This window comes from Colletotrichum costaricense (genome assembly GCF_030867565.1).
Source record: "Colletotrichum costaricense strain IMI 309622 chromosome Unknown Scaffold_3.1, whole genome shotgun sequence".
In the NCBI taxonomy this organism is placed as follows: Eukaryota; Fungi; Ascomycota; class Sordariomycetes; order Glomerellales; family Glomerellaceae; genus Colletotrichum; species Colletotrichum costaricense.
The window spans coordinates 432,056-447,724 of NW_026848232.1; the positions used below are offsets into that span (position 1 = coordinate 432,056).

At 54.5% G+C, this 15,669-nt stretch overlaps 5 protein-coding genes across 5 annotated transcripts; 2 read left to right on the plus strand and 3 right to left on the minus strand.

The window, feature by feature from the left end:
- Window positions 1-1,707: 1,707 nt before the first annotated feature.
- Window positions 1,708-2,112, minus strand: CCOS01_02944 (uncharacterized protein; the record flags this gene model as incomplete). Its single annotated transcript, XM_060451130.1, has 1 exon — window positions 1,708-2,112. The coding sequence occupies one exon, from the start codon at window positions 2,110-2,112 to the stop codon at window positions 1,708-1,710; it is 405 nt and encodes a 134-aa protein (XP_060317395.1).
- Window positions 2,113-4,710: 2,598 nt separating this feature from the next.
- CCOS01_02945 (uncharacterized protein) lies at window positions 4,711-7,338 on the plus strand (the record flags this gene model as incomplete). Its single annotated transcript, XM_060451131.1, has 3 exons — window positions 4,711-5,668; window positions 5,724-6,572; window positions 6,623-7,338. The coding sequence occupies 3 exons, from the start codon at window positions 4,711-4,713 to the stop codon at window positions 7,336-7,338; spliced, it is 2,523 nt and encodes an 840-aa protein (XP_060317396.1).
- Window positions 7,339-7,571: 233 nt separating this feature from the next.
- Window positions 7,572-8,156, minus strand: CCOS01_02946 (uncharacterized protein; the record flags this gene model as incomplete). Its single annotated transcript, XM_060451132.1, has 1 exon — window positions 7,572-8,156. One exon carries the CDS (start codon window positions 8,154-8,156, stop codon window positions 7,572-7,574), a length of 585 nt encoding a protein of 194 aa, XP_060317397.1.
- Window positions 8,157-8,882: 726 nt separating this feature from the next.
- CCOS01_02947 (alpha-soluble NSF attachment protein) lies at window positions 8,883-10,079 on the plus strand (the record flags this gene model as incomplete). Its single annotated transcript, XM_060451133.1, has 4 exons — window positions 8,883-8,915; window positions 9,077-9,200; window positions 9,294-9,600; window positions 9,665-10,079. 4 exons carry the CDS (start codon window positions 8,883-8,885, stop codon window positions 10,077-10,079), a joined length of 879 nt encoding a protein of 292 aa, XP_060317398.1.
- Window positions 10,080-10,972: 893 nt separating this feature from the next.
- On the minus strand, window positions 10,973-14,558 carry CCOS01_02948 (DENN domain-containing protein; the record flags this gene model as incomplete). The annotated part of the gene is made up of 3 exons (XM_060451134.1): window positions 10,973-11,409; window positions 11,465-13,771; window positions 13,853-14,558. 3 exons carry the CDS (start codon window positions 14,556-14,558, stop codon window positions 10,973-10,975), a joined length of 3,450 nt encoding a protein of 1,149 aa, XP_060317399.1.
- Window positions 14,559-15,669: the final 1,111 nt, after the last annotated feature.

The following is a 15,669-nucleotide window of genomic DNA, read 5'->3' on the forward strand; positions in this document are numbered from 1 at the left end:
GAAGACTTGTCTGAGAAACGACTTGCTTCAACTGTAAGACTACCTATTTGGAAACGAACTATGAAACGATCTATGTCAAGCACACGATCTTCGATTGATCTAAACGTCCCATTCAGGCGGCGTAATGCCTGCCCGCTGTGCGACTGGTTTTCTCCACTCCTTGTTAATTGCGACGCAAACTTTGGGTACTATCAAATTCTATCCAGGCAATCAGTTCCGTAAAGGCTCATATGGCGCCCTCTGCGCGACGAGCAGTGAGGGCAGAGTTTGCATACGACGGATGCATTGGCACACCGCCGATGAATGAGAACGACCATTTTGGTCGGCTTCCGAGTTTTAGGTGACATACTGATCACAAAGATTTCTGAGCTGACTTCTTCCTCCGGTCTGGTAGCAGAGACTCATCACCAAGCCCCAAGTGCGATGATTTACTTCAGGTGCGCTACTTGTATATGTCTACATCACTCTCCTGTCAGCAGTAGTTGGTTGGGTGTCTAGGTTTGTGAGGAAGGAGGCATTTAGCATTCAGCAGGTGGTATGAAAGTTCCTCCTCCTTGTCTTACGCCCTTCTCTCGACGTGTTCAAAACAATAGGTCATCTGAGATTGTAACCTGAAAACCTGAATAGGTCTCCTTTGGACGATTGTCTGAATCCAGTCTCCCAGGGCAGGTGAAGGTCTTTCCGAGCCCTTGAATGCTCCTTGGGATGGAGGGGCGAGGTGCACCGCTAGGTAGGTACTTGGGTCACTTCTCCTTCTGTCCTACCATAAGAGGCACAAGGGGAACCTGGCCGAGGGGTATTTGGAGAGAGTCATAGATTAATCCATAAGTCCGAGGCCTCACTCAACCTAACCTTTTGTTCAATTCACCATTGGTGACTCCTTTTTCTTTTTGTCACTTTCTTTCAGCATCTCGCCCTGTTCAATTACTTTACTTCAATTCGGCCGAGAACATCGGTATCGCTTTCAACTATTCAGGCCCCAGCATCTTTCGACCTCGTGTCACTCTTGCCTGAAGAACAAGTAGGTATGCCTCGCATGCGTATTCGTCACCCTCAGCCTGAGGTATCACAGGACAGGGCGGAGCGTGGTCTATATATTAGTTCACCTCGGAAATTCTCAACAGCAGTAAAACGGACTCTTGCCCAGAAGCTTAAGATGGTTATACCCCTAATCCCGAAGTGCAAAGCTACCGAGCTGTAGTTTGTGGATTCCAAACCCACAAGCGACCTTCTTTTCCACCCTTTTTTCCTTCCTCGCTTTTCTTTTCTTTTCTTTTTTTTCCCCCGGCGTGAGGCTGGAATATTTCACTTCGTTAATTGGGTAGAGGGAACTACAGATAATCTGCCTTGAGGTACGCATACCCTCGTCCTTGCGGATACAAACTTACAATTGTTCGCACACTACGCTCGTGATATATACGTGTAATGAACCGGTCTTCGAGACAGATAGACTACAATTTGTCTACCTGAGACGGCTCCCTCATGACCAAAGCATCCAAACATGTCACTGGCTAGAAGTGAACGGTGCGGTGGAGCTTAAGGCCCTCGATCAAGGAGAAACTGCTAAGTGTATAAGGGACGGAACCCCCCCGACGGAGCAATCCGCCGGGGCCGTACCGTGTATTACGTATTGGGGAAAACTGGGTATATTGCGCTCCATACCTAACTACTAACCAAAACTCCCGACCTTCCGCCGCCTCTAGCCGTCTACAGGGCGAGCTTCACCCACTCTAACGCGCACAGGACCTCCTGGTGCCAGCCCGCGTGGGCAGCTAGGTTCAGCATGATCCGTTCTCTTTTATAGGTATTATCGTCGCTCAGGAGGGCCCGTAGGAGCTGTCTGAGGCGCCGGCTTGTCGCCCTGACCCTGTGCACCTCCGGCCCGCCCATCGTGGCCATTATGGCCAGGCCGGCGTCGATGTGCCGGATCCTGGCATCCGTACCGGCCCGGCTGTCCACGGCGTTCGTGCCGTCGCCTAGCCGGATTCCGCACCGTCGGAACGCCCTGCGTTGCTTCTCTGACTTCAACATGCCCATGGTGGCCACGATGGCTACGGCGTCGAGCTGGCCGAAGTCGTCGAGCCTGAGAGGGGCAGACTTGTCGAGGGGCATCGTTGGAGGCGGGCTCGTCGACGTGGTTGTTTGACTGGCCGGCAAATTGACTGGGGGTTTGTGCGGGCTGGAGAGGGTGATGTGAGATGTGATGAGGATGGACAGAGTCTTCGTCAGCTCTGATGAGAAGTAAGATCTGTCCCGTTGAGTCTTGTCCGAAGGAACGTCGTGTTGAGTGAGGCATGGAGATCTTGGCGCTTGCAGAAGTCGCCCTCCATTTCAACGCCTTGCGGTCGTGGACGAAGCACTTTTTTTTTGGGGGGGGGGGGTGCTCTGCCTCGACCGACGTGTGGTTGATTTCTTCGGAAGCCACTGTGGTGTTGTTTGAACTCTGACCACAGGCCTTTAAGGTCTCTGGATCGTCTCCCTCTGTCGCTTAGTCGACTCTTTGGGTAATAGTGCCAGCACTATTTACACTTTGTCGTGTATATTCCCGGGAGGGTTGGATCATCCTCTGGACCTGCATAATCTCCAGCTGAATGCTGGCTGTCTTATGCGAGGCATGTTGTAACGGGGAGGGCTAGATCTCCATCTAAACCTGTTCAATCTCCAGCTTGTCACTGGCTGTCTTGTACGAGGTGAAGGCTGAAGTGTTAAACCCTCTGATAAGCCTGCGTAATCTCCTGCGTGTTGCAGGCTGTCTTATGCGAGGCCAGTGCTGTAGGTCGGCGGTGTTGGGTGCATTCGGGACTGTCGCAGCCCCTTCCCTATGGCTCAAGGTTGCCGAGAGATGGGCCATTTCGGGAACGGTAGTGGATATGTTGGAGACCTCCGCGGTCGATGGGGAGAGACTCCAGTAATCCATGAGTCGTTGATCCTCGAGCTGTAGGAGGAGAGCTATGTGCGACAGGGGTGATGGGTACACAAGGGGGTGCCATTTGTGCTATCTGGCATGCCCTGGTCTTATGTGAGTGAGCATAAGGTATGTGTGTAACCAAGCAGATATGATATCAGCGGCCTGTTTAGGGCTTGATATGCTGCGTTGTCGGTATCGTTCAAGCTGAACCGGTGTTGGAGGCTTGGGAATCCATAGAGGGCTCCTGTTGCCTTGAGGGGATGGAAGGAGGATGAGACTGTGTCTGAGGAGAGAGAAGAGAAGAGAAGAGAAATTGTAAGGGAAAATGAGAGCATCTTATAGGAATTTGGAAAACATCAAGGTGCTCGAAGGGCCATGACCCATTCTATCTCCGCTGTCTTCAAGGCCATGAAGCCCTTCGGCTAAGTGCCTTGATGGCTATGTCAAGTTTCAGTTTCGTCACCCATTAACGGAGGTGGACTACCTTGAGGGTAGAGTGGCAGAGGAAAGTCAAATGTCGAGAACTCCTGCATAAACCTCTTGGGCTTCCACGCGAACTTGCGGGAGGGTGTATGGGAAATAGTATAGTTGCCTCGAGGATTGGCTCTGGGAAGTTTTGGAACCGTCTTTAGATCCGGTTGTACTTCAACCTCCAAAGATCGTCATTGAAACTCAAGAGTCTTGAGAAGCAGGTAAGAATAACCGGAAGTCATGCTACTGGTTCTCAAGCACAGGTATGCGAACAGCTACAAGGGGAAAGCAGGCACGGTGTTATCGTATTGGCTTATGATATCAACGGTACAAATCGTTCGACGCCATACAAGTCAGTTTGTAACTAAGAACAACCCTGATGATCATGGCGTTCTCAAGTTTTTGGAGATATGTTATTGTCTCTTCTGGTTGTGTCAGGTGACAGTCCGCTCAATCGGAGGTTGGATGACTGGAGAAACGTCCTACCGCAAGCGAGAGACATATAGTTTTGCATCCCAACACGAATAAACCGACTGAAAAGGCAATGCGACTGAAAATATCGCCCGCACCTTGGGACGGAAATAGAGTTGACAGCGGATCAGCAGGGGCGAAGGCAAACGGGACGGCAGCCATCCACTGGATTGGGTCTGGGCTATTTTTTGGTGACCATCGGGAGCCAAGTGCCAGGGTAGGAGCTCTGGAGCCCCAACTTGCCAGCTTCCAGAAAGAGGGCCGAAAAACCGTGCATTAGCGCAACTGCAAGCGTCCGGGAGGGAGGCTTGGGAGGGGCGGCCGCACGGGAAGAACGCTGGAGACGTTGTAGGCGCCGCGGGCAGCTGCCAATCAGACCGGCCGGCGGCGACCCTCCCCCAGGCGGTTTTCTATCGATAAGATCGGTTCGCACCCCAGAAGCAGCGTCCGTGACCCCTGCAGTGCGCCAGTGATGCGGTGGTGCATCACTGGGTGCGACCTGACAGCTGACGTCAGGGGTCTGAGATGGACGCAGCTTCCCGCGCGACTACAAACAGAGCACACCTCCCCGGTTTCCCTCACACGATGCTGCCGTTGCTTGTGTTTGCTTCACCAACTTACCGTTTCATCTTTGCCCTATCTTCTTCTCGTTCTGTGTTTGTGTGTCTGAGGTAGACACGAGATACAGACAGACAGGCAGACTTACAGAAAAGCTGACCAACATATTCACCGTCCGCTTGCTTGGTGTCTAATCATAGCCCGTGATTTCTTTGTAGCTTTTCACCTTGTATTCACCGTGCCCCTTTCCTGCCTTCGCCTAATTCCAGGGTGGCAGTTGGTACCTCGAAATATTGCCCAGTATGGAAACCGCGCCTGGCTCTTCGCCTTCCCCGGCAGCACCTGCCGTGGGGCAGGATGCGGTTGTGCAGGAGGCAGCGACGGACGTACCACCTCACAACCACCCAAGGAGTACAAACACAGAATCCCCTCCTGCCAGCTCTCACCCTGCTGCCGTACCTGATCCGACTTCCAATCCTGATCTCAACATCAACACTTTACCCTCGGAAAACGACGAGGACCAATACAACTACGCCTACTCTGACGAGGAGAATTTGGACGCATCTTCTATTTGCTCCTTTGAAGAAGAAGAAGACGGTAACTGGGAACGAGACCCAGACGACCCCGATACAATGGCCGGCTCGAGACGCCCTCACGGCCAGCGCCGTCGTACTCAGACCGATCTTACCGGCGTCCTCACTCTCGAGGAGAAGAACGAGCTCATTAACCTGGTCAGCAACATCTTGGACAGCATGCAGGACCAGATAAGCAACATCTTTCACTCTCCTCCCATCACTCCCGCTACGACCGAGGACCCCCAGCACTCGTGGCTATCCCTTTCGCTGCTGAAGAACAAGGTGACCAGCAAGCCTGCCACCCCTCAATCTGAGAGCAGCGTCAACAAGGAGAATGCCGGCTCTGCTTCGACTTCGAACCAGCAGAAGGGTGGGTTGACGTACAACAAAGCCCATGAGATAGTCGAGAAGGAAGAGAAAGAGGCCATGACGCCTCAGCTTCAGGAGCTCAAAAAGGAGTGTCTGGTCGTCTTCAGGAAGTGGCAGGGCAATGTCCTGACGCGCGCCAAGGACATTTCGGTCAAGGATTCCGAAGCTTCAGCCGCCCCAGCCGGTCGTGGAGGTCGGGGTGCTGTGCGTGGAGCCCGCGGCGGTCGCGGTGATCGTGGTGCACCTCAGGGAGGTCGAGGCACTGCCCCGCGCGGCCGTGGTAGTAGAGGTGGCGCCCTCAGCGTCAAGACAGGTGGTACGTTAGGAGCTGCCCACCCCATAATCCCGAGCTTTTATGCTGACTTGAACAGGCCCGCCGGCTACCCGTCAACCCGAGACCGACCTCTGGCTCATCAGACGATTCCCTCCGAGTGCCACACCACTGACCGCCCTACCCATCGAGCGCCGGAAGTTGTTGCTTCACACAATTCTGCTGCTTCTCCTGTCACTGGAGCAGTACACGGCCTTCTCTCGCGTCTTCATGCTCAAGTTGGCGTCATCGCTTCACCTAACTCTCCGCTTCTTTCAAGAGGATGAGGTTCGGGTTGCCAGAGGTCTCGGCAAGACTGTGCAGGAGGTCAACGCTGATGAGGTAGTGGAGGACAAGTCTGCGGAGAACAAATCGACCAGACGCTGGAAGGTTGGACTTGCTGGCGCCGCCGGTGCTGCCATCATTGGTGTCACTGGAGGTCTTGCGGCTCCCCTAGTCGCTGCTGGCATTGGCACCGTTATGGGCGGTGTTGGACTTGGTTCCACGGCGGCAGCTGGATTGCTCGGCACTCTAGCCCAGAGTGGCGTTGTCGTTGGCAGCTTATTCGGCATTTACGGCGCTCGCCAGACATCCAAGATGATGGACCAGTACGCCAGAGATGTTGCCGACTTTGCGTTTCTACCTCTACATGGCGAGATGCGAGATGAGTATCGCGACGCCAAAGAGATCCCGTCCAAGGATCGTCGCCTTCGAGTTGTCCTTGCCCTCAGTGGTTGGCTGACTCAGAAGGAAGATGTGGTCAACCCCTGGCGTTGCATCGGCCACCAAGGTGAGGTGTACGCTGTGCGATGGGAAGTTGCCAACCTGATGAATATGGGAAACTCGCTCGAGACTGTCATCAAGAGTACCGCCTGGAGTGTTGCCAAGAAGGAAATCATCACGCGGACCAGTAAGTCTCTCGCCACGTAACGCAAAGCCCCCTTGCTAATCAGTTATAAGTCTTTGCCAGCCTCATGTCGGCCATGTGGCCCATTGGCCTTCTCAAGGTCAGCAAGGTCATTGACAATCCTTGGAGTGTCGGAATGGTCCGAGCCGAGAAGGTCGGCATGATCCTAGCGGAGGCCATCAGTCGCAAAGTGCAGGGCGATCGACCTGTCAGCTTGATTGGCTACAGCTTGGCTGCCCGAGCCATCTACACCTGCTTGATGGTCCTTGCCGAACGCCGCCAATTCGGCCTCATTGAGTCCGTGGTCATGATTGGCACCCCGGCGCCATCCGAAAGCCGAGTTTGGCTTGCTTTGAAGAGCGTCGTTGCTGGCAGACTTGTCAACGTCTACTCGGAGAACGATTATATTCTGGGCTTCCTGTACCGGACGTCCAACCTCCAGTTCGGCGTTGCTGGCTTGCAGCCAATCCAGGGCGCCGAAGGCGTAGAGAACTACGACGTGAGCAGCATGGTTAGCGGCCACCTGAGATACCAATACATGATTGGTACCATCCTCAAGAATATTGGCTGGGAGGATCTCGACTACGCGCAGATCGAAAAGGACGAGCAAGTCCTCAGCCTCATGGATGAGAAATACGGCCGTGACAAGAGCCAGAAGCAAACTTACGTCGACATGGACAAGGAAGCTGAGCACATTCAGGAGGAGGTGCAGCACAAGAACGACGCCAAGCTCGATTCGAAAATGAGCAAGATGAAGATCCAGGATTAGGCTACGGAGAGCATCTTAGCTGCGGTGATCGGTAGAGATATGGTTAGACATGGGCCATTGTTACTGGACGTGACAAATGGCGTGGATTATGGATGGATGGACTATTGCAATATTATTAGCTACGACACCGGGGAAATGGGCACAGACATTTGTAACACGACGAGATACGATCAATGGGAAAACGAATATGTTCATCAATGGAATGTCTCACCGGGTATCCTACTTAATGGGTATCATGCTTCCTCTTTTTTGCTGCTCTGAACGACAAAGTATTTTCCAGCCGTCCTCGACGCGGTCTCTAGAGGGTTCCAGTCCTCAACTCCTGTGGTTTCAACCTTTTCCCCGCGCAATCTCTTTGGTCGTCTCTTGTGACCAAAGCGGATTTCCTTGCCCAGGGCATTCTGTAGCTCTTGCAAGCCAATCGTGGCTTCTGCCACACCCTCTGTTGTTTCGTCGCGTAATGAACGAAGCGGCTCAACGCCAGTGGTATCTACGCTTTGGACATCGCGCACGAAATGTAGTTGAGAGTGCAGTGTGCGCAACATCGCGGTCTCCTCCGCCTCGGATTCGGGGAGCGGGAGGGCGGACAGGCGAAGGAGGTGGTGGAGCTTTGCGCGGGAGATTGGTTCGTCTGCTGACTCCTTCACGGCGCCACTCTTTGAGGAAGATGGGAGGAGAGAGGCGACAGACCATGTAGGTTTCGAGAGAATTGTCGATGCTGACTTCGGAGTTGAGAGACGGACGGAGGAGGATGTGAATGTACGGGTCGGGGGGAGGAGCGCGCTGCAGCGCCTGCAGAGTGGACGTATCGTAGCCATGATCGATTTCAATGGTTTAGGGCTGTGAATGTAACTTGTTTAGAAGGGATCTCAAGTCGCGATCATAGGTTGGTGTTGTCAGAATTGGATTACCTAGAAGCCGACCTACTTTAGAACCTAGAGCTTGAACCCTGGTGTTTCTTCTCCAGCAGCCAAGGGACTAGGGGAAAGGCAAGTCGCAGTCTCGACGAATGAGAGTGTCGGGACACGACTCCAGCAGAACCCCACCACAGAAGCCTGCAACAGCAACACTGACAAGGGGATTCGCAAGCAAACGTAAGCCACCCTCACCTTGGTTTCCGCTAAGCCACAGCGACTCACCCCGCGCGTCATAGCTGGCTGGGCTGGCTACTGGTGCCACAGAACCCCCCCCCCCCCCCGAAGAAGCCAGCCCAAAACGCAGGGCCAGCCGAAGTGGGCGGGTTGGGGGGTGTCGCGCTGCTACAGTTTCGAAGCGCTGATGCCAGCCAGCAACCACCACCACTGCCACCTCTCACATCCTGAACAACGAACCAAGCGACGCACACCCTTCCTTTCTCTTCCTACACCCCGCGACCTGGCCTCTCGAGACATCTAGTATAAAGAGAGGTTTGCGATAACCCACCTAACGAACGCACGTATACGACGGCACATTGCAAGCTATCGAGGCCCGACACTTATCGATCGAGAGACACATATACAGCACACCCCATAATCGTAGCCTAGTGCTTGCTTAATTCCGAAACCATGGCTCAGGACCCTCGCGCTCTGCTGCAAAAGGTGCGTTGATGTTGGACCTTTCTTTCAGCAGCGGAGCTACACTGTTCACGGTGTAGACGGCGGGGAAGAGAGATGTCGCCGAAGCGACCCCGCGATGCATATTCATCCTGGGTGTTATCGGTATGGTGACACACGATCGCTAACATTTCATGATTGCGCAGGCAGACAAGACGCTCTCGAGCGCCGGCGGCGGCTTCAGCTTCTTCGGCGGCCGGGAGGAAAAGTATCAGAATGCCGCAGACCTGTACATGCAGGCAGCCAACGCCTTTAAGATGCAGAAGCTCAGTCAGTCATTCCCCGTCCCCCTTCTACGAATGCCATTTTTCTTTGCCACTTACCATGAAACAAGCAAGACTGACATCTCGCCCATCCCTACAGACCGTGAAGCAGGCCAGGCCTTTGAAAAAGCGGCCCAAGTACAGACCACCAACCTCAAGGAGCCCGACGATGCCGCAAACACCCTCGTCGACGCCTTCAAGGCCTACCGCAAGGACGATCCCGAGGCCGCCGTCCGCTGCCTCGAGGTCGCCGTCACGCAGTACTGCTCCAAGGGCAACTTCCGCCGCGCGGCGGGCCACAAGGAGGCGCTCGGCGAGCTATTCGAGACGGAGCTCGGCGACTCGAAGCGCGCTCTCGAGAGCTACGAGGCTGCGGCGGGGTGGTACGAAGGCGACAACGCTGCTGCGTAGGTGGAACCCGTGTCAGTTCTGGCCAAGAAAACGGCTTAGCTAACATTACTTCCAAACCAGTCTCGCCAACAAGCTCTGGCTCAAGGTAGCAGACGTGGCCTCCCTCGAGGGCGACTACTACAAGGCCATTGAAAACTACGAAAAGGTGGCCGCCGTCTCCATCAACAACAACCTGATGAAGTACAGCGTAAAGGACTACTTCCTCCGTGCCGGCATCTGCCACCTCGCGACGGGCGACATGGTGGCCGCCCGCCGCGCCGTCGAAAAGTACGCCGACATGGACCCCGGGTTCGCCAACCAGCGCGAGTCCATGCTGCTCAACGACCTGCTCGCCGCCGTCGAGGGCGGCAACCAGGAGGAGTTTACGGATAAGCTGTTCCAGTACGATCAGGTTAGCAAGCTCGACAAGTGGAAGACGACGATGCTCGTGCGGGTGAAGAATGCGATTGAGGAGCCCGAGGATGAGTTTGCCTAAGTTTTGTTTTATTTCGGAGGTGAGGTCAAAGGAAGGGAGTTTACTCGGCACCGTTGAGATTCAGCACGGCGAATGGGTCGAATGTGGCTGGCTAGTCAGGATGAGAATTCCCCTAGAAGGAAAGTTGCCCAAATCATGGTATGCCTACACGGATGCGCCGGGGATAGGGGGGCGGAGCGGAAGAGAGGTTGTAACAGAGGACTTACTACACCAGAAGAATCGGCATGGTCTGTATTTCCCCGTTTGAATAGAAATCCATATCCACCACATTCAGTGAATCATGGCGCAAAGATCCTTGTGGCAAGAAGTTCCATGATTCGACAATCACTTAGCCGCGCTTACATCGTAAACCTTCATCAACCACTTCAAGTCAGAGTCACGATACAGATCAAGTTGAAGAATCATAAAGACCTTGGGGCCTAGTATATTCGTCGTTTCCTCCAAGTCTTCTTAGTCTAGTATTTGCGCAATAAAAAACGACCAAAGAGGGACAGTTGTATCGCGACTGCGAACAGCCCCATGTCATCCGCCGATGCTCTCTCCCTCTGTGTGTCTCTCCCTCTCTACCTGCTTCTTTTTTGCTTGCTAGTTTGCACTTCCTGCTCGACAGCAATGCAGTTATCCGGAAATGGCAATAGAATCCAAGTTCTGGCTCGCAGCTGGAAATTGAAAGACTCGGAAAAAAATGAAGAACGACTTCTTGATGAGGAACCCCCTAGCCCTCTTTTAACCCCAGACTCCCCCTTATGCTCATATGATTTTATACAATTCTGCCCCCTGCCGTTTATTAAACATACATTCTTCCTATCGTACAGCGCAGAGAGGCAGAAAGTCGGAATTGTCGTCGAATCATGACCGGGAAATCGCCGGCAAACGTCATCGTCGACATTCGTTCAGTTTGGTGGACTACCAACCATGCTGGGTACTTGCTTCCTGATGAACCCGTGTGCCCGTTGCTCGGCCCGAGGGACACCCTGGATCGCTCGAGGCTCTCTCATCAGACTGGGGTCCAACTTGGTAGGAATCCGGGTGACGACGGTTCGGTACTCGCCCGGGAACTTGGCGCTGGGAGCAGGCACCGAAGCCGTCCGCCACATGTGGTCCGAAGTATCGCCCAGATACGTCGGAATCTTGAGCTTTGATGGCGCAGCGAACCCTGAAGCGTTGCTTGACGCGCCGTGCGACATACGGATGGTCGAAAGGCGAGAGAATCCCGTGGAGAGTCCCGGCCGTCCACGAGCCTTCTTGGCCATGATGATCTCGTCAAAGAGACGGATCGACGCGTGCGTAGCCGAGTGTGTCTCCCGCTCGTGAATAAACTCGTTGAAAGCTGATGATTTGTTAGCATTGCCAAGGAATGTCATTCCGAGGAGCCGTTGTCTTACCTTGAGTTTCTCTCAACATTGTGGCGTACTCTTGTTGATCGTACGGCAGACTCTTAATGAAGCTGTTCATGTCGAAATTGTAGAGTTGGCCATTGTTCTTTTGCTCGCGAGTAGGACGGCCTAGATGCTTTCTGTACGTGTACAAGAGACTAGCGAGGCATCGAACGAAAGCAGCTCGAACTCGGTCAGGGTGAAATGCTTCGCTGCACACCACGGAGACCTGTCCCAGGCAGCGGTTGTGAGAACGGGCATTGCAGTGAGAGCACTCGTAGATGCCGTCTCCTTCTGACTTGTCGTCGCAGACGGAACATGTCGAGGACAAGTCATGGGCCATCCAGTTGAAGCAATGGCCCTCGACCCACACCATTGTGTCGGTGTTCCGTACGGGCTGAATTAGCATGTTGGGCATGATGGTCGATGCCGCCAGGGTAGACTGGGCATACGTGGAAGGTGCATATCCGGGCGTATACCCATTGTACGAAGACTGCGAATCGACCGAGATTGCGGATACCGACATGCTTGGATTGTGTCCGTTAAGGAAGGGCAAGCTTGGTCGGTGGAGAGGAGGGTGCTTGTCCATGCCAAAGGACGAGCTGCGGCGAGACTTCTCATCAAAGTGGCCCGACTTCTTTTCTCTCAAAGTCTGTGCAAAGCCGGAATCGCTGCGTGACACAGGTGTGGTCGGCATCGGGGGGAAGTTCATCGAGACTGGTGAGATGGAAGATTGTGGGCTGGTTTTACCGGACTTGCTGGTAGTAGGCCGGTCCTTGCTGTGATCGCCAGCCTTCGAATGCAAGAAAGCATTGAAGATTGGTGGTCGCACCGAGTTCGGAGGGGCCGGCTCTCCGAAAGATGAAGAGTTCTGTGTAACCCACTTGCCCAAGGAGCTCGAGGCGACACTGGCGTTGTACAGAGTATCGTTCTCAACTGAGAAGGCGTCATACGGGTAGGACTCCATTGCATATGGCGGGGGTCCAGTAGTCACTCCATACCGAATGTGATGCGGCGCGGCTACATGGAGTAAAGAAATGAGCTTGCGACGATGCTGTCGCGGAAGTCGAACGGGCTGGTTAGTGGCGTCGATCGTATCAAGGTCCAAATCAACCAGCACGTAGTCGTCCTCCGGAAGCTCAATCTTCTCATATCGCCGCTCGATGCCGACGATGTAAGGGCAAGGTGCCTCGAGCGCCGAAATCAGACGCGCAGGGAGCACAGGAATAAAGATGCTCGCCCACTTAAGGGGATACAACAAATTGACCAGTGCGTGGCATGCCAGGTGAAGCATACCAGTGTGTGAGGAGAGGAAGATAATGCGAGACTCCGACATTGCGTACTCGAACAGAGCAACAATGTTCTCCATGGACAAACATCTGAATAGGGCGTAGATGTCAATGGTCCGGGCCCCTGGAATCTCGTTGATGGCTTCCTTTCGACAATATAACCGCAACTCTCGCACGCCTAGCTCGACCTGGGTCTTGGAAGCCAGCGGACTAAATGCCTCGGTACACAGATTGACGACGTAACGCTCAAGAGGCTGCCAACGACCAACCTTGGGGGAGCTGGGCGGCACTCGGAGAACTGCACTGTCAGTCATAGGCACAACGATGGCTCGCAGCCATTCCTTCCAGAATGACATTCTCGTGGCGTCTCTTCCCAAGATGCCGTAAGCTCTGGGGGCCCACAGTCCACTCTCGCCAGCCGTCAAGCCGTCGATCTTGGACGCGGCACCGTGCCGAAGTGGTCTCAGCATTTCTGTCATGAGACTAATCTTCTCCTCAACAGCGCTAATCTGGTCATCCAGAGTGTCACGAGCTGAAGACCCCGAGGGAATCGTAGGGAGCTTCGCAAGCAACTGTGAGAGGTGCGCACGCTCAGCCGCAAGTCGCACTCCCAGACTGGCCGCCAATTCCCGCTCCTCGTTGGACATGTGGCTCTGCCGCCACTGCTCACATCTTTTCTCGACCTCGTCTGCAACCTCGGATGTCAGGGCGGTCCAGATAATGATGGTAATACCATATATCTTGGAGTTATCGTCCGAAGTCATTGTGAAACCATGCCAGGTGGAACGTGGCCTGTCATCGGAAGACACGATCTGGATATCGTTCGGGAAGGCAAACATGGGAACGTAGTCTGGGAATCTGCCACGACGGGCGATCTCGTCTGTCGCGTCTTTGGCTGGGTACCTGTCCAACAAGACAGGCTCGAATCGCCTCTTGAGGGGATGCATGTCTGGATCCGTGTTCAGGGGCTCCGGAGGAGGAATCACTGAGTTGTAGTTGCTGAGTCGCTTGGCAGTCCTAATTGAAGCTGGAGCCAGCGTGTTAGTTGACCGGAAAGGACTTGAGGATTGCGCTACAGAGGAGGGTAGACCTTGGCGGGGTATCGTACCGGCTCCTGGCGTGCTCGCCCGAGGAGTGGTGGGTTGCTTGCGCATGCTGTTCATGTCCCTGAAACTCATTTTGCGGCGGATGCTGCCCTTGATGCTCCGCTCGATGCTGCGTAGAGGACTTCTCCGGCCGCTCGCGTCGCCCTCGTCAGCCTTGATGCGCTCAGCTCTGGGGTTGACCATGGGAGGGCGGGCTTGTGTTTTGGCACCGGCACTGAAGGACAAGTCTTCCAAGAAGTTCTCTCGTTCGGAAGCGAACTTGAGCAAGGCCTTGTCAAAGTCGAAGCCTTCGATAAATTGTCCTTCGCCATTGAGGCCCGGGGGGAGGCCATTGAAGACATTGAGGCCGGCACCGTTGCCGGAGCCATTGATCTGGCTCGCCTGGGAGGGTCGAATGGTAGCGCTGCTCCGGTTGCTTCGCGTGTTCCCGTCTACTTCTTCGACAGTCTGGATGGAAAAGCGACTGGGGGCGCGGCCACCACCACCACCCGAGTTCTGCCTGGAATGGCGACCGACGCTGGAATGGCGAGCAACGCGCTTGCTCGGGGTGGCGTTGAACTCGTTATCGCTTTCCTCATACTCGCTGTCCTCGGCGATGGTGGATTCGACGTTGTTGGAGGGGGGCTGCGGGGTAGAGTCCTGATAAGAGACGGACTCTACGCCGGCGATCCAAAAGTAGTCGGCGAGCGGCGTCGAGGAGCTGTCCATGACATGTCACTTGCTGGTGACCAGCCGGATTGGCGATTTGGCGATATGTCTGGCCGGCGAGGATATTTTTTCCCAACGTCTCGTTGCTCTCGCACGGGGGGCTGGCCCGGGCTTTTTAATCGCGAGAGGGTCTCGGGGTCCTTTGGGTCGTTGAGTGGTCGGTCAGGACTGGGGGGGTACTTTGTGGTACAAGTTGAACTTCGGTGCGGTGCGGTGGGTGGACAGGGCAGGGGTGCCAGGATCCGGGAGGTTCTGATAGAAAAGTCTCAGGCGACGACCTGGAGGGAATCGGGCTCGTTTAGCTATGGGATCCTGTCGAGGTCTCCATCCAAGACTGGAGAAGAGGAGGGGGAACAGAAGGCGGTGAACGCACGAACCAGGGAAGAATGCGACTGCTTCTCGACCAGCGACAGCTAAAGCGCCTAAGCAGCGGAGCAAAAGGGGCAGGTCAGGCAGGGAGGCCGGAGGTAAAGGATCGAACCCGGATCGTAGAAGGGCGAAAGCGTCGCGGAGCGCGAGGCCAGGATGATATTGATGGTGGTAGGTAGGCGTAGTTGTGGTGGGATGTTGAGAACAGGAGCCGTGATGTGAGGATAAGGTAGGGCAGACAAGCGGGCCACAAGTCGATGGGTGAATCAACAACAAGAAGAGAAAGCCGCCAAAGGAGTGGATCTTGGGAGAGTTTGGCTTTGGGTGTCGAGAGGCGGAAGCGATAGTTGACGAGTGAGGAGAGGCGTCAGCCAGGTCAAGATTGGTGTCAGAACCAGGCTCTGATCAGATTTCGCCCAGGTTTAGGTAGTAGGTTGGTCGTGTCGGACAAAGATAACAACAACGAACGAGAGAGGGCGATGGTGTTTTTTTTTTCTTCTGCTCTTGTCTGCTCGCTCGGCATAAACCTTTTCCCCCTCTTCGTTTTTTCGGTGGTGACAGAAGAACAGGCGCAGAGCCTCCAAGAAAAAGAAAGGAAAAGGAAAACAAAAAAGCAGATTTTCCCGGCGACAGGCAACAAACGACCAAACAAGAGTCGAGTCGTTGGATGGAGGAGACGGAGGAGAATAAAGGCAAAGAAGATGGAAACAAATAATCAGGCGCAGCAGGTCAAGTCAAGTCA